Source organism: Rhodnius prolixus, unplaced genomic scaffold (genome assembly GCF_049639745.1).
Source record: "Rhodnius prolixus isolate KJV_2025 unplaced genomic scaffold, Rpr scaffold_3, whole genome shotgun sequence".
Lineage (NCBI taxonomy): Eukaryota > Metazoa > Arthropoda > Insecta > Hemiptera > Reduviidae > Rhodnius > Rhodnius prolixus.
Window position 1 is genome coordinate 2382551 of NW_027411603.1, and position 24166 is coordinate 2406716.

Here is a 24166-nt window from a genome sequence, read left to right on the forward strand (position 1 = left end):
AAATGTGCTTTTGCCTCGATAGAACTTTGATCTACAGTTGTTCTGAAATAGATCGCAGCAGCACAGTCTGTTCTTACAACAATAACTGGTTCCCAAAGTTTCTTAAAAGTTGATGGACATCCTGTATCTTCAGCAGATTCTAACACCAAGAGGAAGTGGAGTTAACACTTTATTTGCCTAAGACTAGAGCCAAAGCTCATCCATTATACGGGCGGTAACTGCTATGTCAGGAACTTGTGTCAGAATAACAACAACAAGACCCAGAAGAAAGGTAAAAAGACTGGGTTTAGTTTTGGCGAAGATTTGATTGTCAACATTGAAAACATGTGTTAACGGGAGGGGGGTGCATGTGTCTGTATGTGTGTGAAAGTGAATGTGTTTTTGTTCGATACGAGTGTGTGTAAAGCGGAAGCTGTGCTGCGCGTGTACACGATGGCCTGTTGTTGTTGACGTAGTCGGCGTAGTCCCGGGCAATGGTTGTTTAAGAATGGTTTCCCACCACTCTTATCTGTGAAAGCAACGATGCCCACGGTTGCCACAATCATGTACTACACTGTATTGTGATCACCTGTACGTGAATATGCATTCAACAAGGTGAGCACCATTCTGCAACAATTTCAACTTGAATTTTAGAGAGTTTGGCTTGTGAGTTGTTTCATTTCAGTTTGAAATTTTGTATAAAGTATTTAGAAGTCCGTAGAAAATTTATCGTCGTATTTTCAATAGTAAATTGCCAGCAATTACGAGGGTCGTTTGAAAAGTCCGTGCAAAGTCAGAGAGATAGCACTACTGGCGCGTATCGAGGTTATGTTTAGTTAGTAGCATTTCTTGGAAGAACACACACCAAGTTTCAGCCGGATCGGTCTATTTCTTTGTGTTTGGCATTCGTTTGAATCGAGGATGTCGAGTGATTTTCAAAAAATGGACGAAAAAGAATTTCGTGTGTTGATTAAACACTACTTTATGAAAGGCAAAACGCCTGAGGAGACTAAAGAGAAGCTTGATAAACATTATGGTGACTCTGCACCTTCGATTAGAACAGTTTATAAGTGGTTTCAAAATTTTCGGAGTGGCCATATGGGCACAAGTGACGCTGAACGTTCTGGACGCCCTGTTGAGGTTACTACTCCAGAAATCATTGATAAAATCCATGATATGGTGAGAAGAGTGAAGGTGCGTGAGATTGCTAGTGCTGTGGGCATCTCGAATGAACGGGCACATAATATTTTGCATCAACATTTGGACATGACAAAGCTATCCGCAAGATGGGTGCAGCGATTGCTCACGCTTGACCAAAAACGAAATTGTGTGAAGTGTTGCAAAGACGGTTTGCAGCTGTTCCAGAAGAATCCGCATGACTTTAAGCGTCGTTTCGTCACTGTGGATGAAACATGGATACATCACTACACTCCTGAGACCAAAGAACAATCTAAACAATGGGTTACCAAGGGGGAATCTGCGCCAAAAAAGGCGAAGACCGTTCCTTCGGCCGGAAAGATTATGGCGACTGTCTTTTGGGATTCGCAAGGAATAATCCTCATCGACTATCTGGAAAAGGGTAAAACTATTACAGGTGCATATTATTCATCGTTATTGGACCGTTTGAAAACCGAGCTGCAAGAAAAACGCCCACGATTGGCCCACAAAAAAGTCCTTTTCCATCACGACAACGCACTAGCTCATACCTCAGCAGTTGTGGTCGCAAAATTAATGGAAATAGTGATCCAACTCGTTTCACATCCCCCCTATTCTCCAGACTTGGCTCCCTCGGACTACTATTTGTTCCCCAATATGAAGAAATGGCTGGCGGGAAAAATTTATTCAAACGAGGAGGTGATTGCAGAAACGAATGGCTATTTTTCAGACTTGGACAAATCCTATTATTAGGAAGGGATCAACAAACTAGAGCAGCGTTGGACGAAGTGTATAAGCCTAAAAGGAGACTATGTTGAAAAATAAAAAAGGTTTACCCCAAAAAATTAAGTAGTTTTTATTTTTGCACGGACTTTTCAAACGACCCTCGTAGTTTGGCTTTTGTTTTTCTTTTAGACTTCACGATGCTCAACAAGGATCAATCTTCAACATCAACTAGGCGAGCTGTGGGCAGTAAAACAATTGCGATTTAGTCAACCGTGTACAGGAAGTATACATCAATTTTCTAGTGGCGGGACGGAAGTGTTTGATAAACAAAACTAAAGAAACAAAAATAGCACTAAATCTTGATACATAAATGTATTTTAGAGCGTGAATAAAATAATCTACATTATTCTCAATAGCTCTCTGACCTGTGATAGATAAAAATACATTATCTATGTTATTTTCACACTTTTATCTCAAAAAATTTTATTTGCATCCCATTTTTGCTGTATCATTTATTTATAAACACAGTCGTACTGCAGTTTTTGTCGCAGTCCATCTCAGTTGTAGATCTGACAGAAGATTGGGTAATGGAAATATTAGAAATGGAAGAAATAATTTTTGCTTTTTTACTTTTTTGCTGCCTTGTAAGAGAAGTACTGTGATCACTTGCCATTGAGTTTTCATTTCAATTGAAATTTGTTTTTTCTTCAGTGAAAACTTGAATTTTAAAAACTTTGTTAGTTCGCAATACTTTCTCCTTTAACGTAAGCATGAATCACTCAACAGTTAGTTGAATAGTTAAGCATCCTGAGATGTGCTTCCAAAGATGGTAGTGCATTTCTTTCGGGATTTAAGTTTAAATATAGTTTGGAAGTTAAAGCTTATAAATTTTAGAAGAGTAAAGTTTGCGATGCCAGCGCGTTCCAGAACTGTTGAAACATTCACCAGCATGCAAGTTAAGTGATAGTCTGCTCCCTAGAGTGCACTGCACACCGTCTCCCGCCAAACACAAGATGCTTCCCATATCTTTTGCAGTTTCATTTCATTTTAGAGTTTAGTTATTCTGTTCTATTCTTCGCCTTGGAAGTTTAGTTTTTTAATGCGATTGAACTTTGTTTTCGATTTTTATTTGTATTTTTATTTTTTTTTTTTAAATCGGAGTTAGCGAGGTTTTGCGAATCCGAAAAGTGTTTTAGCAAATCAGCTGTGTATTTTTGTATGTGCGCACATTCCTGCGCAGAAACTCGTTGGAATTCAACTTTTTTGTGATTTTCAAACGGTAAATTACTGCAACGATAGAGTAAAACTTGGAGAACATCATTTTTTTTCTTCCAATCTACATTTTGAGAAAAACGTAAACAATAAGGTAACAAGTCAGGTTAAAGTTCAAATCAGGTTGTTTTTATTTTGACGAAATATCCCAGAATTATTTTATACTTTGAATATTAAAAGATATTTAAATGCTTTCTTTAAATCAAATGTTTTTTCTATTCTGTAATAATAAAAAGTAATATTATTCTAAGAGTACAATTGAAATATTTACAGGGGAATAACTTGATATAATTCCCAATAGATGAGTTCATAATTCTAATGGTTGGAAGGCTACAATTGAGTCAATCATAATAGGAAATGTATTTGCTATCGTACGTTATTCGTCATTCAGTTGGTGAATGTTCCGGAATTGATCGAAATGGACAGGATGTACGAATATAATTATAATTAATTTGAACAATTTACGATAATCACTGGAATACTTTTATTTGGTTAAAGTTTTCTCTTCTTTTTCTATTAATTAAATTGAACTTATTTATATTTTCAATTCCCGTCGTAATATCTTTGATTCTTGCTCAATTTCGACCGGATATATCACGTTTTAAGGTACCCGTATTAGGAAAAGCTATTTTATACTTATTTGTCATTGTTTTGTGTTTGGGTGCATCAGTTGTAAACTCAAAGGGGATAAATCGCAGATAGACTACAGTTGGTAGTGCAACTTTAGAGTAGCAATAAAGTTTTAGTCAAAATTGGTCCATGAACAGTAATCAACCCCGAATACTTAACTTTTTAAACTGTGAGGTTCTTTTAAGGAGTTGGATGAAAGGTTTGTTGTTGGTCCTGTTTCCCGTGGGTGAACAGTCCTTTTCTTCCACAAACCCAACAATAAGTAAGGAACTTAGAGCATCCTCTTGCTTTTCTTGATGCAGTGATTATAGTTCCTATTTATTTAATTTAGTTTTTTTTTTTGTTGCTTAATTCCAGATAAAGACAGGGTGAAAATTCTGGAATCAGTCGGCTACAACCTAATGGTGAGGTTTACAAGACTGTTGGAGGGCGAAGGAGTGGAGCATAATCTTCCTGTACCGCCGCTGGAGAAAAGTATTATCATTAATATTAATTGTGATATACGAGTAACATTTATATGGATTTGCTTCGCGTCCTTTCGCTGCTCTTGGAACCTGTTTACGGTAAAGCTGCTTCGTCTACCTCTTTTAGGCGAAGAAGATTCCCCATGATTCCTTTGATTGGAGTGCAGATCCTGAACGCGTGAATCTTTCTCCGGGTCAAGAAATCTTTCCCAACACTATAGGCACAAATATTACCTGGAGATTGCTTTGCTTGTTAACGTTAATTTCTTAAATTTTCTCCAGAACGTCTCAAATATAAATACAAATGTACATGTTCTTCCCAGAATTTAGTGAATGTTAAGAAATAATTGTTGGCGAAAAAAAAATGAAAGGTAATGTGATGACAGAAAAATCGCCAGAATGCCAAGAAGTAGCGGCCGGGGCAGCGATACTGTAATAATTCCACACGCAAGCCAGTAATATGGACGCCGGAAATCAGTATGGAGGACCGGAAATGGGCCCAGGATGCGAGGAGGGTTGGTTGCGCTTCTACCAGATTACTTTTTCACTCAAACTCGCCCCTCCCCCCCCGCAACTTCATTCGAACGGCTGCCTTGTTCAATAGACCAGTCCATTTCTCAAACCGGCGCCATACAATTCTTGCACTCCTATACCTTCCATTTCTAGACAAGCTACTACAACAACACTGCCGCCTCCAAGCCAGCGAACACACACTGTCAGCCAGGCGCATTCATCCCCTACCTGTCCCTTTGTGGGAAATGATCAATTGAGAAAGTAAAGTGAACGACACAAATTGAAGTGGGATGTTTCTGAAAGAGAGCATAACTGTTGCCGTGTAACCTGGCTACAAGTAACCTGCCCAATGTGTAGGTTATTATTAATAGCAGTGCCAACATCAACCAGACTCTCGAATCAGTTTTGTTCACTTTTACAGACTTTCTCCGGACTGCCACCTACGTTTTCTTTAAAACTTGGCATTTACTTTTAACACACGAAGATCTGTTACTTTGATTTGGTAAAACTTTAGATTTGTCCTCAGACTTAGCGCAGACTTTCCTTGTTAGGTGTTTGTCAAAAAAGCTCATACATTTTTATTTTAAAAAAGCTTTTAATAAATGAATAAGCTTTATTTTAATTTTAAGTCATTAAAAGGTTACTGATTGTATAATGTGGATGAAACTTCGCTCTTATTGGCGTCCTCTGTTAACGATTTGGCGAAACATCAAATTTCAACTTTAAGTTATGGTTACGGTGACCATTTGTACTGTTTTTGGCAGGACAGTACTGTTTTTTAAGACGCTGTCCTTTTTTATTTTTTTTTTTAAGCATAAATGTCCTGTTTTTTATTTATTTGTACTGTTTTGTCCTGTTTTTCAATGAAAATTAAATTACACTCAAATTTAATTTTTGAATGTAAAAATATAGTATAAATGTATTAAGTTCGCAAATAATCGTTTAGAAAAAATTTTTCTGTGTACATTAACTTTGGACGAACCTTTTTTAGCGTAAAACACAACCTGTTTTACCGATAGAGTAGACTAATCGACTAGTGTAAACATCGATCGCTGAACGTCATGTAAAAACTAATAACTAAACTAACCTATACTATTATATGGCCATTGTTTTGTAATAACCGATCTCGTTTTAACAAACGTATTTATTTTATTTATTTATTTTTTTTTTTGGCGCATCAATAGCTGAGGTTATTAGCGCCCGGAGCTTTATCCAGTGCACTGTCGGCCTCCGGACAGTGTTCTCTCGTTACAGACAACACTGTCTATCACCGGACAGTGAGCTGTAAGAAGCTCCTAGGAAGAGAAAATCTAAGGGCTAGCTGCTGGATTCGAACCCGGGACCTCCGCGTGGGAGTCCAGTATGCTAACCTCATAGCTAATCCCTTCCCTTCAAACGTATTAATATTTTTTATAGTTTTTTTTTGCTCCTTGTCCTGTTTTTTGATACAAAAATAATGGTCACCGTAGTTATGGTGGATACGCCATAAAACACACACTCCATTTTGTGAAAATCCCTGTTTCGAGTGAACACAAAATCAAAGATCTGCACCATTACAATACCTACCCTTACTAAAGTAGAATGAGGGACCGTAAAGAGAGAGTGAACATGAAATCTGTTGGGAAATGCCGAGCTTCAGAGAGTTGGAGCTTGGAGAATTCTAGAGAGAGAAAATCATGTGAATTTTTTACACAAAATTTTTAATTAGATTAATACTCTCTTTAATATTCAAAATATGAACACATGAGTTGATTTGCACATTGAAAATCGATGTTTTTAATAATGTGAACAAACATATGTTATAACCTTTCAGTTTACCTGGTTTTACAATGATGTGTTTATATCCTAAATGTGCTTATAGAATGTTTTATTATTACGATATGAAGGTATCTGTTGCGCAGCGATACTTTAGTTCCTAAGTATATGGGTTAGATCTTTTTTACTTTTAACTTCAATAATCTTCTTTTAATCTCTTCTTTCTTCTTTTAAGCTTGAAATTTGACACCCGGTCGGCCGTCCGTTTACCCCACTCTTCGCTGATTCAATTATAATAACCTCTCAATAAAACATATGGTTTACTTTTTTATGGTTTTTTTTTTTAATTTCAGAACCATTAAGATTTAGAAAAGTCAGCCAAAGTCAGACTCCTGAGCGAAATCCTTCATTCTTAGCTGACGATCACTTAAATGATAATCTATCAGTAAGTATTTTTATCTATTCATGGTCCTCTCTGAAATACTAGTTAGTGAACATAGAAGATTAAACTGTTCGATTCTAAACTTTGGTACAACCTCCAAATTGTGGGCTACTCCTAGAGTATTCAAATTTTTCCATTTATTTTCACGAATGCAATGACTTCATGAAGTGATGGCAGAAATGTGTATGAGGCCAGAGCTTTGGGGCAAGCCGGGTGATCTTTGACCCGTCCAATGGCTTGTTCAGTTTCTCCACAGTGAGACATCGTCCAAATGTTCTCATAACCTGCATTTTAATCACTAAGATATTAGAATTACTTTGTCTCTTCTAGTGCAATGGATTATGTCTAAAATAAATTAAATAATAAATCCACTGCTCAAAGTATTATTGCTATTAATACTTTTTTTGTTTTTTCAGTCAGACGACCCGAGGAATCTTAGAATGGCTATGAATGAATACGAATTGACCGCGGCCAGCTTCTTACAAAATTTAGCTCAAAAAAATAATTTATCTTTACACTATTCTCAGGTGCCAAATCAGATAAAACCATTTTCAAAAGAGCCGTACATTGCATGCCGTTTCCATACGATTGGAGGTAAGTGAATTAACTGCAAAATAAAAAAAAAATAGTTTAAAGCTTGTATTAGATTTAGAAGCCAGCGGGTGAAAAAGATATTCCATTGCTTGCACTAACTTTCACCATCAGTTAGATGTTTCTGCTCCCATCTGAGCTCGTCTTAGCACTTTAAACTGGTCTTCATATTAATGGTAACTAAGGCTCCATATGAAATACGTGGTTACCGCGACGTTTTTCTTATCACAATGGCTGGTCTCCAGCGGAGTGTCGCATCAATCGTAATCTTGTTTTTGAAAAGGAGATGGGAAGGTATGATATGTGGGAGCTAGGAGTTTGCTCTATGTCACAGGAGGTAGTTGTTGGTCACTGTGGCATTAGCGTGAGCGATGGAGGTGTTGCTCATGTTGCTGGGGTACCTGTTAAGATCCCAAAGGGAGTTGATATCCCACGTTTTCCCTACAGGTAAACAAGATCTAATTACTCCAACAGTTTCCCAAAATACAAAGTGGATTATTACCATTGTTAACTGATTAAAACATTTAAAATTAATAGAATATGAAATTAATGTTTAATTTACATTCGTTTTGTGTTTTTCTTCTTAAATGCAACAAAAATAATTAGCGGAAAGCAAAGGAAAAAATGTACTAATGGCGAAACAGGCAGCTTCGGCTCAAGTTTTGGCTACTTTGTTGGTGAAACAGAAGAACGGCACCCTTCCGGAGGAAATAGGTTACTTAGATCTGGCTGAGTAAGGATTTTTTTTAAAATTTTTCTTTGTTATGACTGAATTAATGTAGTCCGATTAAGGTAGAAAAATTAAAGATTGTCTAAATGACTAAAAGTATACACATAATCTTGTAACGGAACTGATCTAGCCACTTCTTCAGCCTGGTCGAACTGAGTAGATTTTTGATGTAACTACTCAACCAGGTTCTTTTTTAGTGAAGTTTGAGAAAGAGCCTAGATATTCCGAGAAGGATTGAGGAAAGCACGTTCTCCAGGGAAATTCTTGGAATAAGGGAATCGACAGTCCATAATTACTCCGTGATGCTACGGAGGACACTGCTCTCCTTCAACATCTGGTAACTATCCAGGCTCTCTTGGCTAGAGTAAGGAATTGGCAGTCATAGGTAACCATTACCCGTTACCAATGTACGCCCTCTCAATGCTGGATAACTCTTACACTAACGTTGTGGTCCGGCAGAGGTTCTTGATGAATGCAACTGTTCCGTTTTGTGACCCTCAAGTTAGCTCCCGCTCTTGTGCATACAATCACACTTTACAGCCGTAATTCATCATCCTCAAATTATTGTAGATGAATAAGTATTAATCTTTTGTCAATCTTAATTAGGCTATGACTAATTCAATCATTAGAATTTAGTCTTGACTAAATTTCGCCCTTTCTCTGTTTTAACTAGCTATAAACTTCCTTTGTCAAAATTTACCTAATTCAACTTAAGGAAACTAATTATAAGAAAGATTTTGGCAATTTTAATCGTAATTTTTTAGGCACTCCAAACAAATTCAATCTTTGACGTTAACAATGTAAAAAAATGAATTATAATTGTTTATAAGCATAAGCCCTGAAGATGACCTAGATCTTAGGACGAAAACTTAAATAATGAAAAATTATTACCGAAATTGGTTATAATCTTGCTATATTTTGGATCAGTAAATCAGTGTCGATGAGCCATACTCTGCGAACTAATGATGATTACTTTATTTGTATCCTTCTGATTTTTAGGCGAGAACTTGCCTTGAGTTTAGCCTGTGAACACATCAACTACGAGGAAATACTGAATACAATGGTGTCCAAGTTGAACACAAACCGGACACCACAATATTCTCCAATATTTAACGTACCAAATGGCCAGTTCTCTTACAGATGTAAGGCAGTAGGCTTCAATGGCGTTGGTAAGTAATTCTTGATAATTAAAGATATTTAAGTTTACTTTGAGTACCAATCTACTGCACTTTGTTCTATTGCTCAGCCCAGACACTTTGGCTAAATTTATCTTACAAAGTCCCCTTTGAATCGTTCAGTAGTAGATAGGAGACAGATGTCTGGATAGAGTAGCTGAGAATCCATACTGATGGTACAGTTAAATTGGGACGGTTGTTACAATCAGGACTTTGAGAGTTGTCCATAGTTGTAAGATTTACCGTTATCCATTGCTACAATAAATTTAGTTAAGGTACTTTTAAATAAATTTGGACAGTGTATTTCTAGTGATTTTATTTAATACTTACTCCTTCCAAAGGAACAGGACGAACAAAGGAGATAGCTAAAAGAATTGCAGCGAAATTGGTGATTGAAAAAATTCAAGAACAAAAGGAGAAATACCTCATCAATAAATATGGAACAAAAAAAGCTAAAAAATTAATAAAGCTATATTAATTGATTAATGGTTTGATTGGTTAAAAATAAAGAATAAAAATTTTGCTAGATTTGATTTTTTGTATTTGTCTAAAATAGTATTAGCAATGTTTGTTTTTGTTTACTTATTGTGTTTAATTATTTATTACAAATCTGTATTAATTTTGTGCATTGCATTGCAGATCTTTGTATCCTGCCAGTGACCGTTCCTCCACCGCTGCCTAGGGCCACCTCTCTTCCGTAATCACACCAGTTTTTTATCTTTTGAAAATGACCATTTGCCTGTGACGTTTCGACCTACACACCGTAACATTAAAATTTTAGCTACACTAAGTAAGTGGACTGCACTTGCAATGGCTCTTCATAGTTCACAGCAAGGCGGCCGCTAGTTAGCACTCTTTTCAAATTCTGTTCAAATAATTAAAATTCATTTCCACTAGATACAGCCACTCTCAAAAAGAATACCTCCTGCCCATATGCATCAAACTACCATCAAGTCCAGCATACGCCACCCGCCCGTCAATCTGGTAAGTATCATAACTTTCTTCCGCCAATATCTCAAAACCAGCTTTAGCTGCACTAATTTGGGCAGCTTTCGAGGAAAATACAGTGCCAGTAGCTTTCAATGACAACGCTTTGCACAATGCTTCTCTGCAGGATAACAGTCTATAGCCTATCTTAAAACCATGATAGTCCTCGTGCACTGACAGGCCGAATGCTGACAGGTATTTGTCAACATTATAGCGTTCGTATAGGTTGGCTCTTTCGGTGATAATGTTGACAGCTTTTAGCACCTTGTTGAATGCTTCGCCTTCAAATTTCTGTGGAGAAAAGAAAAATACAAATTTAGCGAACTTTATTTTCTTTAAATAAAACTTACAGATTAAAGCTGTCTAATCTGAAAAAGCAAACATTAAATTTTGAGAGCTCCCTAAATAGTTATTGCCAACTGATTAGTGTTTTACCACCGCATGCTGCGGCCCCTCGCTAGCAGTGTTCCCTCTAAGCTGTGCGCATGTGCGCGCGCAAATACATTTTAAACATAGCGCACATGAAAAATATTTGCGCGCACAAAAATTTTTTGATTAAAACCAAACAAAGAAAATCGATTGCAGGAACATATGGATATGCTGATAAGAGTAAAATCATATATGAATGACGGAAACAATGTAAATTTAAGTTAAGTTTATGCAGAATGGTTAAAACCAAAAGACAGGAGAGAGAAGTTATAAAATAAATACTATTAATAAAAAATGTTATCCTTAAATCTAAAATTGTTCAATAATAAGTATATAATTGTGAATTGTCGTTCTTGTCTGTTTGTTTTGACAAATGTGTAAATTTAAAAAATTAGAAGCAGACAACATTTTTACATTGTATTTAAATACTCTTTAACAAAAACTTACAGTTTAAAATGTTAAGTATAAGGGTTGATTAAACGCCAAAAGGTACACAAATCAGCAAGCACTCAAAATTTCATTAATTCTTCATTAATATTTAAGTAATTTTACTGCATTAATATTCATTAATATTTTTTAGAATTTATTAGATGTCACAGACCCTTATGCTGGCCATTTTCGTCTACAAAATATATGTTCAAGTAGCACTGTAGATTGACTGTAATATCTAGTTATTTATAATAATCAAACTATTAAATACAGGTTAAAAAGAAAAACGTTATAAAAAATAAAAAAAAATTATGAGGCTAAAAAATTCAAAACTTTTTTTTATAAAATAAAATGTAATATGTAAAATAAAGTAAATAAGATATGTATATTTTTAGGACAGCTAATTATTCCAGTATTTTACTATAAGTAAAATTAAATTAAAATAGAGAAATCAATAATTGTTGTTGAATAATCTACTTGTTATAACTGTGTGTTATTTGTGCTCTCGAATATTTCGGTAAGACGAATTCAAGACAGTAGCCTACTCTAACTTTGTCTTTTTCTACTTTAACATGCATGTACATATGTGTGATTTATCATAATTATAACAAAAAAATATTATAAATGAAGTGGCCAGCATAAGGGTCTGTGACATCTAATAAATTCTAAAAAATATTAATGAATATTAATGCAGTAAAATTACTTAAATATTAATGAAGAATTAATGAAATTTTGAGTGCTTGCTGATTTGTGTACCTTTTGGCGTTTAATCAACCCTTATACTTAACATTTTAAACTGTAAGTTTTTGTTAAAGAGATTTTTGTACCTTTTGGATAGATTTTCCTTTTTGTCTATTTTACAAAGTTACATATCTGCTTTACAGATTTTTTAAATTTGGAATAAGCAATTCTATCATTATAACCTGATAAGATGGTAAGTCGGAACCGTAACTACCACTAGAGAGATCTTTTTAAAGAATGATTATCGTTAAGGTCCCCCAAACCATCCTCAGTAACAACTTTTTTTGAAAAAGCGTTTTGAATAACATAGGAAGGTATTTGTGCGTGAATAGCAAAATTGAACTGCGATTTCATTACTTCCTTTTAAGAGGAGTAAGAAAAATAAACTGCGATTGCAGAACTTCTAGGCAAAGAGGCAAAGATTTTTTAATCGAACGACAATTCATTGATTTAAATCGGTTCACTCATTGATAATTTAAACGATTGCAGTACTTCCTCTTAGTAGGTGCAAGAGCATCAGCAATGTAGAGAACTTTAACCACTTATTCGAGCTGAATTTTATCAAAATCGGACTAAGCGTTATAGAAATATTGGTAATAATAGTTTTAGAAAGGGCCTTATTTGGGTGGGGCAAACTCCCCTCCTTGTGAGGCACGGCGTCGAGACTTTTAAAGTGCAAATCTGTACAAAATTTCGATTCGAATGACATTTCATTCATGAAAATCGGTTCACGTGTCGATAATTTGAAACGATTCCTATACTTCCCCTTAACAAGTGTAAGAGCTGATCGCCGCTTTAATGTTACGTAGGGGAGCCCTAACCCTATCATCCTACCAAATTTTATCAAAATCGGGCCAAGATTTACAGAGTAATTAGTAATAATAATTTTGGAGGGGGCCTTACATAAAGGGGGCTAACTCCTCTCCCATACGATGTACAGGGTCGAGACCCCCAAAAGGCACATCTACATAAAATTCCGAATCGAATGACACCTCATTCATGAAAATCGGTTCACGCGTTTAGGCGCTACGTTGTTTACAAAAAAGGTAACAACAAGAACAAGAAGAAGAAGAACAAGAACAAGAACATTTTTTGAAAAAGCCGTTTTTGCTCATTTTCGGCAACTTTTTTTCTCGAAACCTATTAGATCTGGGTGGTTGCAAAAAAATTACAGTTATAAAGGAGGGTTTGGAGTAAGATTTAAAGAAAATTTGGGAATTTTATCTTTTATAGAAAAAGAGAAAAAAATTGTCAAAGTTGGGTGTTTTTCAACGTTACGCTTTTTCGTGCAGTTTTTGATGGTCAACCCTTATACAACTGTCCTACCGGACAGTTTTAATTCTTATTTTCCATTTGAATGGAAAAGGGGAGCCACAGTAATCAGCTAAATTCTGTCTCCACGAACTAATGCTTTGACTTGATTTTAGGGTAGTTTTTTCATTGTGTTCCGTTGAAATGTGTGGTACGCTGTAAGATCGAGTCAATGCCTATAAGTAGGTACAAAATTTGGCTGAATATTAATACTATTATTGTATTATCTTTTTTGCACTTTTTTAAATTGCCGCACAAAAGTTGTTTATTTTGGAAAAAACTGCACACCCCTAAAAAAGTGCGCACACAGGTCACCAAAAATTAGAGGCAACACTGCTCGCTAGTTAGCAATTATTTTAGTTTTAAGAAAAAAATATTTAAAAATACACGAACAAAATCAATTTGAGGACGTTCAAGCAGGCGACTAATTGAGTAGCTTATCGATAGCATAATGAACGAATCCGCTAACTCTCAGATTCGAAATTATTCTCTTTTAATTTTTCTTCAGGGCTAATTCTTTCTCATACTCCTCGTATGTGTAGATTTTCAATTTTGTTATTTCAACTTTGGTGATCTCGTTAATGTGATTTTTACAACTGTGCTTTTCCCACTTTTCTGTGATTTCCCCCAAAAAAGACACTAACAATATTCTTTAAACATGTCATTCTCATTGTAAATTTTTTTTTAAATATTTAGCTCACTTTTAATTAGACCTGAAACTTTTATTTGAATAATTTTCCGGGACAGCATAATCAATTAAGGGCAGTTCAGGACTATAATTGTTACTCAAGGTTTTCATAATTTGAAAACTACGTGTTTTTACGGAGTTTCGAATTAGCTTTTTATGGCGATTCCTGGTTCAAAACATGATGCGAACTTTTCTCATGCTGATTCAAAGGTCGGTTGAATAATGAATATTATAGCTCACTGGAGTCCATGTAGTAATTTGGTTATGTCCGAACTGATTGGCCATGCTTTGTTTCTTGGAGTCACTGTCGGATCACTGCTTACTGTACTGACAGTCACGATTCTCTCCAAGTTATACTTGGAGTTGGTACCATCATATACTTAGGTGTTTGAGATCTTAAGTGTTAGCAAAATGTTGATGACGAGAAAAAACAAAAACAAAATTATGCTAAAGCGGCAAATATAGGGGAAAGCATATTCTTTTTAAAAGGAACGAAATATTCCTTATTGGGCGAAAAGGTTTTTCACAATTTGCTTTACACGAGAATCATCGCTGAAGATTAGTGAAATTACAGAAATGATTTAATTGAAATGTAAAGCAAGTTCCGGTTTGTGCTTTGCCAACAGTTGTATGCAGGGCCAGATTTTCCAAAAGGCTTACTAGGCTTCAGCCTAGGGCCTCAAGATCAAGAGGGGCCAACATTCAAATTGTTAGCCAAATTAAAATTTACTCTATTCTAAAATCAGTGAACACTAAAACACTGTTTTAGTGATGCATCACTGTAGTGATGTATTTTATTATCTCTCATGTAATTTACAAACTTAAAAATGGGAGGTGAAAGGGCCTCATAAGTGGAATAGCCTAGGGCAGGGGTCGGCAACCTGCGGCTCTTTTATCCAAATTGTGTGGTTCTTCAGCCTGTCCAAAATAAATTGTATATTTCAATTTTATTGAAACAAATGAAAATTTCATTTATCAAAGTAAAGATATTTTTTTCAAAAAGAATTTTAAATGTGATAGGTTAGAAATTGAATAGAATTATATTAAAATACAGTACGTAATATATAGGACTGCTGCCATTTTCATTCAAACACAGGTTTAGTTATTATTTATTTGTATATTTACTTTGCAATATGTGAAAATAAATATATAAAACATTTAAATGTTATTAAATATCATAAAATAATAATTTGTGAATACAAATGATCTACAGAGTTTTTTTACACTCTATCATCCTTGCGGCTCTTGGTAAGATTTATTAAAATTATTTAAGGAGAAATGGCTCTCTACTTAAAATAGGTTGCCGACCCCTGGCCTAGGGCCTCTTTTCTTCTAAATCCGGCCCTGGTTGTATGGAAACTCCATAATCCTAAGAGTCATTGCTGTGCCCTTACATACAATATAAACTCGGAACACAAATCGATGAGTTTCCCTTTTACGAAATGAAAACACAAATTCAAATGAGACCACATCACATCTGTTTTTCCACACAAAACAGCCAATTTAGCTGTAAACCCATTATACCCGTCATTATTAGAAATTTAAATCGGTCATAACAATATTGAAATTTGAAAATTCCACCACAAAACTTTGGTTTTTACTCGTTCAGCAGAATTAGTTAGCGGTTTGCTCACATTATCAACACCTGATAAGGTGAATTTTCATAACCCTTTATGCGGTTTTGCTTTTCGGCTGGAAGGGTCATTCAGAATTACTCCAATCAAAAAGGGGTTGCATGCAACCACTTAGGGAAGGACGATCCAGTGAATACCACAGCTCAGATATTTACACTGGATTATGCAGTGATCTGTACTACACACACACTTTTGGGGATTCGTGGACAGTCACGTTGGAATCCAAAAAGGTTCTCCCGGAAATGCTTGACAGGTAAACACTAATCATCTTAAACTAACCTAATCAGCCTTTAATATTATTTAAGTAGCAAAACCATGTATGGCATTTAAGAGGCGAATGGGCTACTTCCCGCCAAAGTTTTCCCTTCATTTTCTGAGATTGAAGACGGCTCGAAGAGGCAGCAGCGTCTATTGTTGGGGTCAGCTTTCTAGGCTAGAATATCTGCTTATGACGGACTTCTATGGACATTTGGGATTGTTAGCGACATTACCAAATCGGAATAGTAAGTTTGGGGTGTTTCGCGTCCAATGTAATCAATTCCTCAGCGAAACAGGTCTTCAATGAATAGAATGCTGCTCCCGGGAGTAGGATATGGTGTCCGACACTTTCATTCCTCCTAGATTCGAACAAGTAACCATAAAATTACCTCTTCTTTTTTGTCCTTTTCCAGAATCAGAGTTACGTTGACGCCGACCAAGTTCACCACACCATCGTCTCGTTCCTCCAGCGCCACCATCGCCGTGCCACTTGGTAAAGTATCCCTCCACAATTTGATAAAACTATTAAATGATTCCTCTTGCTTCAATATTCCTGGAAGTAACCGTAGAAAAATTAGTACATTTAGGGGAAAATAAAAATGTTTTCTTCATTGCAATAAAAGTAATGCCTATTTATTAAGGATGGTAGTGTATCCTGCTTTGTTCGAAAATTATTCAATATAATTTTGCAGTAAGATGGAGCCTTTAGATTTACTAATTCCAGGATGCTAACCTAGAGCATGTCCTAAGTGTAATGAGAGAACTTTATCCTTGGGTTGGCAGTGCACTGTATTGGCTCCGGCAGATTCCAGTGCATTAGTAAAAAAAAAAAAAACTGCACTCAGACAATATCGTGTATTATTATGGGACTAACATACGAGTATTATGTCGATTACAGTTAATGACTCAATCACTTTCCCATAATTTTGCCCTATAAATTGTTTATTCGTTTTTATTGACATTAAATAGATCGCGACAACCTTGAAGGGATTAGCTATAATTTCTTTATCTAATCTCTTGTTTGATTTATTTATTATTTTTATTAATGAGCCAAGAAAACAATCTAATGAATTAAAGTTAATTTTGTATTCTGAATAATCAGATCTACTTTAGATGGCAAGGAAATTGTCTTCAACAAAGAATCCGCCTGCCTTCTCGTCAGGTACTGGGCGATTATAGCAGAGACAGGTCGTTTGGGAGACGATCCTAACACAAGAGGCTTCTAGCGAAGGTCCATCTTGGAAGCAATATAGCTTTGGATATGCAGTAGGCATTTTGGGCGTCCAGAGTGCACGAGGACGAAGCAGCTAGCTGTAGTTCTGCAAGAATTTTCCTTGCACCACAGTTCTTGAAGGTTTGAGAGGTACCATTACTTGCTTGAAAGCATGAGTCATTTTAAGTCTAGCCTCTGCTAATTATGAGCCGTAGTGGTTCCGCCAGTCACTGGAGGTCTTGACTAACAGTCGATATCAATTTATTGTGCCCTTAGGCTACTTATAAAGCAGGAATGGTCTCGGAAAACCTCTCTGCAGAGTGTTTCATTCTGGAGGCTGCGTCAAGACGTTAGTAAATTTCTCTTAATGCTTTACATTGCATTACCGTCGTTGATATGAGCACTTGGGAAATATGCAAAAACTTGTTGGCGGGGAAAGCACTGGACATTGTATGAGATCTTAGGCTCCCGGATACCAAAGGAGGGATTAAGCAAGATTCTGATTGCTGTGCTTTAAGGAACGTCTCCTCGTTCTAATCTACACTAAACTACAGATGCTCTTGGAACTTTTTAATCATACTAAATCATAAAAATGCTTACCATCATAAACAGAAATTAGTTCACGCGTCAGGAAAAATTTGACCATGTGTTCAATAACTGGTTCAATAAGCTCCGGTGAAATAGTCTCAATTCTGTATTTCAAAACTTCTCCAGACTTCCGGCTTTCTACAAAACTTCCCAGTTGCAATTTCTTAAGCATTGCTCTGAAAATTTCAACAATTAATTGGCTGAAGAAAATAATTATTAAAAAAAAAGCCTTCTTTAATTAGAGAAAAATCGTCTTTTTCAAGCTTTCATAAAACTTAACTTTTATTATTATTATTATTGCTAAGTTTCAGATGGGTCCCTCGGAGGAACTAAATCGAAATATTCTAACGATTTTTCATTTTTGAGAAATTTAAACACCCCCCCACTCCTATATTTTCTAAGCACTAATTTTTTTCTATCTCAAAATATATTTTTCCGGTTTAAATTTAATAACGTTTAAACTAAGGATTCAAGATTGGCGATGAATCGGTCAAATAAAAACAACAACTCGTCTTTTTGCCAACCTTTCGTCAAATAGATTGTCTTCTTCAGGGCGTGGCTATGCGAGTTGGTTGAGTTACAGAAACCGATTCCTCGTCATTCTTGAATCCTTAGTTTAATAATTTACGGTCACGAAGCCTAGATATTCATATTTAATACCGTAAGTTTGATCGTAATATTTTTTGCAATTTTTAGTAAGAAATTGTAAAGATGACGGAGACTGTATACCTGTAATTGAAGAGTTGGTCAACGAAGAGAAAAGTGTAGATCGTGAATTCTGAAGATGCCGAGAGTCACACCGCTTGTCGATCGTGAGCTCACTGAGCCAAAGAATACTTAATTCAGGAAGGACTTTTTTCTCTAGGAGGGGGGACATTCAAGGCTAAATCTAATCATTTAGAATTACGTAACATTAGGCACCACACTCATTGTTCCGCTTATTTCATTAAAAATAATAAATTACACGCTTCAACAATGACAATATGTAAATAATGATGTTAATGTCACGCGAAACATTAAAAGAAAATTGTCATTTAAAAAAAAAAAACACTCTGAAATTTGGGGTGAACCAAGCTATTCTAATTTCCTTGCGTTCTTCCGCTGGTGCTAGGAACGGAAACTACTATGTTCGTGTCCAAATTTTCAAATATAATCGGAAATATCCGTGTATCATGGTATGCTAGGCCAAAAAGTGTTTTTTTAGGAGTTGATCTGGGTTGTACTTGTCGTGTGTGAACGCTGGAAACGCAGTAGAGGTCAGACATAATATTTCCTTTTAAATCCCACCATGAAGCCTGACTTAGCGAAGTAAATGTTCAACCGGAAGCGGTTTACCACTTTACATTTTGGTTTTTTCATTATATTTTTTTACGACAACTGGTCTGACGGTTTTCCTAAAACTTTGTATCTACATAAATCTAGTACTTCTATTTGGAAACGATGTTTCCCAAAACATTTTTAAAAAATATTGTTTCAGTGCAGATCCGGGATTAGCTATGCGGTTAGCGTACTGGACTCCCACGTGGAGGTCCCGGGTTCGAATCCAGCTGCTGAGACTTTAGATTTTCTCTTCCTAGAAGATTCTTACAGCTCTCACTGTCCGGTGATGGACAGTGTTTTCTGTAACGAGAGAACACTGTCCGGAGGCCGGCAGTGCACTGAAAAAAGCTCCGGGCGCCAATAACCTTAGATGTTGACGCGCCTTAAATAATAAATAAATTAGCATCCTACTGAAGAAGCAGAATCAACAATCGTCAGGATAAAGTCAAAACGTGCATTTCAATCTTAAGACATAATTTTTAATGAAAGGATACAAAGAATGAAGTTGATTTTTGTGGTTTACCAAATACTTCGCTGCGGAACTATTGCCGGTTTTAATTTTGTGCTGTAAGGTTTTTAAATCTAAAATTCTTCAACCTGCAATCTCATATAAATCCTCTAGCTAAAAATCTTTCTTCTAGAACTCTTCCTGACAACCCGACAAGACGCCTTAAGAGACAGTGGCCTCGTGATCTCCTCTCAAGTGAAGAGAGCGACTAATAGCCTGTTTTGGAGTGTTACCACTGGGTAACTTCTCCACTCGTATTCTTCTGTTATTTGTTGTTACCCTGTTATCACTGTTACTTATAGCGCTAACGCGCTGATTGTAGCAAAAATAAACGCAAAAAAAAAAAAATCTAAAATTCAAAAAATTATCAGCTTTTTGAATCAATATTTAGTGACATTTTTCTTCAAAGAACCTTTATTGAGTTAAAGAAAAATAAAGGTTAACTTTGTGTAGAAGTACACGCCTATGCTATCTAGCGGGTGCATTTAGAAACAGCTTGAAGGAGAACATAAAGATTCCAAATACTGGCGCTTCTTACATTATTTTAAGTACTAATCCGCAGTACAAGGTCGCTCACTTTAATTAGAAGAGTTGTTGCGATAGAAAGATGTATGACTGATTCACGCCAAATGATTTGATTGATGGCTATATTTCCTCTTGCAAGATAACGTAAAAAAACAATTATCTATAACAAAAACTTACAATTTTAAAAGTTAAGTTCAAGGGTTGATTAAACGCCAAAAGGTACACAATTCAGAAAGTATCTAACATTTCCTTAATACTTCATTAGTATCATTTAAGAAATTTTACTGCATTAACTTTACATTAATATTTTTTAGAATTTATTAGATGTCACAGACCCTTATGCTGGCTACTTTCATCTACAAAATACTTGTTCAAGTACCACACCATTTAACTTAGATTGACTGTAATATCTATTAATTTATAATAATCAAACTATTAATTACAGGTTAAAAATACAAACTTTGTAAAAAATAAAAGTAATAAGCTAAAAACTTCAAAAACCTTTTAAAACAAACAAACACCAACATCCTCCAATGATTTTGTTTATTTATTTAGGTAAATATTAAATAAAAATCGACGGTTCAAGTTCATTTACTAATACATGAAGTGAAAACGTTAATATTAATAGGTAATAATTAATCTAAGTTAATATAAATAATATAGTTTTCTTCAACCAGATTCTTAATCTAGGAGCTCACACAGTGTTGTTTATATGTAATATAAAGTAGATAAAGATACATTTTTAGCTCAGCCAATAAATTATTAAAGTATTTTACTACAAGAGCTCAATTAAAAAGACTACAGTAAATTACATTAGTTGTTATTGTTGATTATCCACTACAATTAAGTAAAGTAATCATTAAAATTCACAGTCACATATAGAAGTTTGAAATTTGAACGATATGCAAAACCTCTAAAATTTAACCTTCCATATCTCAATCACTATTATCACTAAAACATTAGGATATGTATCAGTTATAGAGCTAACTATTCTCTACCAATTGGTAAAGGAATGATTCAATTCTGAATTTAGGAAGAGAGATATAGAGGCTTGAAATTTGAATCAAAATGAAAACCTCTAAACTTTAACCTTCCATAACTCAATAACTATTATCACTAAAACAATGCGGTTTGTATCAGTTATAGAGCTAAGTTTTCTCTATAATTTGGTAAAGGAATGATTAAATTTTGAACAATAGGATGAGAGATATAAAGGTTTGAAATTTGATCGATCTGCAAAACGTAACAATAACAGAGAACCTTGGAATTTTATGCTAAGTTTTTTTATGCAAAGTTGATTTTATAAAACAATGTAACATATACCATAAAATAAAACTTACAAAGCTTTACACATCAATTTGGCACTTCCTGTAAGCCCGGGATATGCAATCTGACCATCAATTTCCATCGTCTCATATTTCTCTTCAGCAATTGTTTGGTAGTGCAGTTTGCCAGCTAGATGTTGCGCAGGTCTAGACGTAAATATGGTGCATATAAATCTATAGCCAAGTCGTTTGCACAGCAGATCTTGACAGATCAACAGCCGGTAACCAATTTTATATCCTGAATAATCCGTGTGAACGGACAGTCCACAACTTTTCTGGTATTTTTCTATATCGTGCGCTTCAAATACTACCTCTCCTTTCGCTGTTAGTTCTTTGACAAATTTAAGAAATTTATTAAATTTTTCACCTTTGTACACCTGCAATAAAATAAATAATCATAATTATTCATAGGAAAACGTCACCTCCGGAATAGTAACTCTACAATCTAGTTCTACTTCCTCTTTCAGGACAATTCGAAAATCATGTTATTGAATTGGGTAATTTGGGCACGGTGAACCAAATCTTTTCTCATACTACTGAAAGTTTTCTTACAAAGGGGAAAGATAATGTTGTAGATAATTCTTACCTCTTTGAATGGTTGACGTTTTCTGCTAGTATTTAACAGATTGACTCCGAGTATATTTATTCGTTCGTCTTCTCTATCTTCCAGCGCTACAATCGATTCTCCACACTCCAAAACGTTTTTCCAGAAATTCTGGTAACTGCTGACCGAGTGTTTCTCTTTCAGTAAACCTGCAAGTCAAAAATTAGGTTGGAAGGAAAATTGTGTGAATATTTTCAAATTGTTGGACACAGCGTCACTGTCTCTCTCATCCAATTTAAACTGCAGTCGATTTATCTCATCATGCGGAAAATTGGGTGACGGGAATCAAGTAATTCGAGCAACGCCTAGTCTGGTTGTATAAGCTAGAGAGTTATCGGATTGGATACAAAGTGTGTAGGTAATCCGTTGAAGAGAGGAATGTGGCTGTCTTGTAGAAGTTCGAGACGGCCATTTGTGAATTACGTGGAGGAGCAATGTCCTGCAATAGGCTTGAACATTTCGACTGATCAATGCCAGCGATTATTTCCGGTAGATTTTGTCGATTACTTGTCAAAACACAAGTCATCGACCAGCAGCCCGTAACCGTGGTTTGTAAAAGGGTGTTGGACAGTAGGAACTGTTTGAGGGCTGAGGCTTGTCCAACCCCGGCCCAGTACGTTCCTTGATGTCCTTCAGGTTCCACTTTTCCCTCATTTATACTTAATAATTACCCGTTTAGCCTTAATCTTTTAAATTTAAATTGTTATCTGCTAGTGTTAATGGACTCATCAAACTATATAGTATTAAACCTATCGTTATTTCTATCTGTTCTAGTTTGTTCCCAGTAATTTATCGCCCGTTTACAAGAAATTACTTCTACGGAATCGTTCAACCACTACAACTGTTAAGTCACCTTTCTGAACAAAGCCAAAAAACTTCTACAGTCACTTACCATCGTGGGCAACCAACGGCTGTCTTGTTAAAAAGTGTGCCATCATATATTCTATGACATCATCAATAAGATCTGACGTCACAGTTTGAATTTTGTACTTTAATGGAACTCCATCTCGAACTTCCTCGTATCTTCCTAAAACGATTTTGTTTGTAGCCATGGGTTTAAAAATTCTATAAAAAAAAAAAAGTAAAATAAACGAATTAATTTTTAGTACAAAAATTAATATAATTTTTAACTTAACTGTTTTATTCCGACTAACTTCTTCAATCAAATCAAAATTAGGCACACATTTTTTGGATTGCAGTTAAAAAAGAATATCTAACAATCTCTTGACGAAGCAATAAAAGTTCTTTTGCCATTTGCTACCACATACTTATGTGAATTATCATTTTCAACTTTAACATCAATAAAAACAAAGTACCGTTCTAAAATATTGAAAATGTTATAACCTTCGATAACCTTCAATAACAAATATTTATCCCAGATTTAATTTATTGTATGAAGGTAAACAAGTACATCCTTCTCGTTAAAACCAATTAAACCATTTTAATACGAAACATTTTTCATGGTTTTCTAGTTTTACAATAAAAGTTTATTTGTGAAAATATAAAATAAAATTTATGTTTATGTTTTTTATTGGTATTTTAAAAAAAGTGTTGACATTGATTTGATGTTTTAATTGTTTTTATAATTATCGATATTTTTCTAAATATATTAGCCTAAAATTAAAATACGATTTTTTTTATTTTTTACAAACTTCAATTTTTTCCTGTTTATAAAAGTCGAGGTTAAATTTAGCGGTGTTACAGCCTGATGTTTTCATATATAATCTTATATACACAATCATATCCAAATGTGACCTTAAATCGACTTATAGCCTAATCATCAGCTGATAGGATATAAAGAGATCGGAAAGAAATGTTTACTTTAAAAAGGGGTCGCAGTTGCAAAAAGTTTTAGAAGCAAACTGGCTTAGATCAAATAGATTAAATATGTTGTCAATTTCTTGTCAATTTCAGGGCATTCAGAAGACAAGTTAGCCTTTTGAAAATTGTAAACAGAGAAAAAAAGATAAAGAGAAAACTCAATTATAAATGTTAAATTGTTTTTTTTTCTTTTTCAAGTTTTATGATACTTTGGATTGAACTTGATAAAGGGATTTTGTGAAAAAACGCTTCCAACAAAAGTCTGATTGCGATAGTATACTTATGCGAATAACATTTACTAAAAATACAAATTTGAAGCAAAGATAAATCTGAGAATCGTTCTCGATGCATTT

At 35.0% G+C, this 24166-nt stretch overlaps 2 protein-coding genes and 1 long non-coding RNA gene across 4 annotated transcripts in view; 2 read left to right on the top strand and 1 right to left on the bottom strand.

The window, feature by feature from the left end:
* Positions 1-9965, top strand: part of LOC141453713 (uncharacterized) — a 26394-nt gene extending 16429 nt beyond the window's left edge. Inside the window, exons 5-10 of the mRNA XM_074127251.1 lie at positions 4120-4236; positions 6848-6939; positions 7353-7530; positions 8134-8260; positions 9257-9426; positions 9774-9965. Coding sequence (XP_073983352.1) covers positions 4120-4236; positions 6848-6939; positions 7353-7530; positions 8134-8260; positions 9257-9426; positions 9774-9910 — 821 coding nt within the window. The 3' untranslated portion in view covers positions 9911-9965. The remainder of the gene's footprint in view (positions 1-4119; positions 4237-6847; positions 6940-7352; positions 7531-8133; positions 8261-9256; positions 9427-9773) is intronic.
* LOC141453712 (uncharacterized) lies at positions 9951-23044 on the bottom strand. Of its 2 annotated transcripts, none has more exons than XM_074127248.1 (6): positions 22885-23044; positions 21975-22141; positions 21404-21765; positions 17723-17886; positions 16299-16462; positions 9951-10710 (listed from the first exon to the last, which is right to left on the bottom strand). In XM_074127248.1, the coding sequence occupies exons 1-6, from the start codon at positions 23042-23044 to the stop codon at positions 10342-10344; spliced, it is 1386 nt and encodes a 461-aa protein (XP_073983349.1). In that variant the 3' UTR covers positions 9951-10341. The 2 variants fall into 2 exon arrangements, with proteins under 2 accessions (XP_073983349.1, XP_073983350.1); XM_074127249.1 differs by having other exon boundaries at positions 10646-14935.
* On the top strand, positions 16913-23508 carry LOC141453716 (uncharacterized). Its single transcript, XR_012458132.1, has 2 exons — positions 16913-17272; positions 22767-23508. It is a non-coding gene; the product is annotated as an uncharacterized lncRNA (long non-coding RNA).
* Positions 23509-24166: the final 658 nt, after the last annotated feature.

Bases quoted from the DNA above. Each gene is read 5' to 3' on its own strand.
- LOC141453712 (XM_074127248.1), bottom strand. From the start codon at position 23,044: ATGGCTACAAACAAAATCGTTTTAGGAAGATACGAGGAAGTTCGAGAT. The intron at 21,766-21,974 runs GTAAGAATTATC...ATTTTATTGCAG, and splicing joins AACGTCAACCATTCAAAGAG to GTGTACAAAGGTGAAAAATT. The intron at 17,887-21,403 runs GTAAGTTTTATT...TGAAATTTTCAG, and splicing joins AAATTGATGTGTAAAGCTTT to AGCAATGCTTAAGAAATTGC.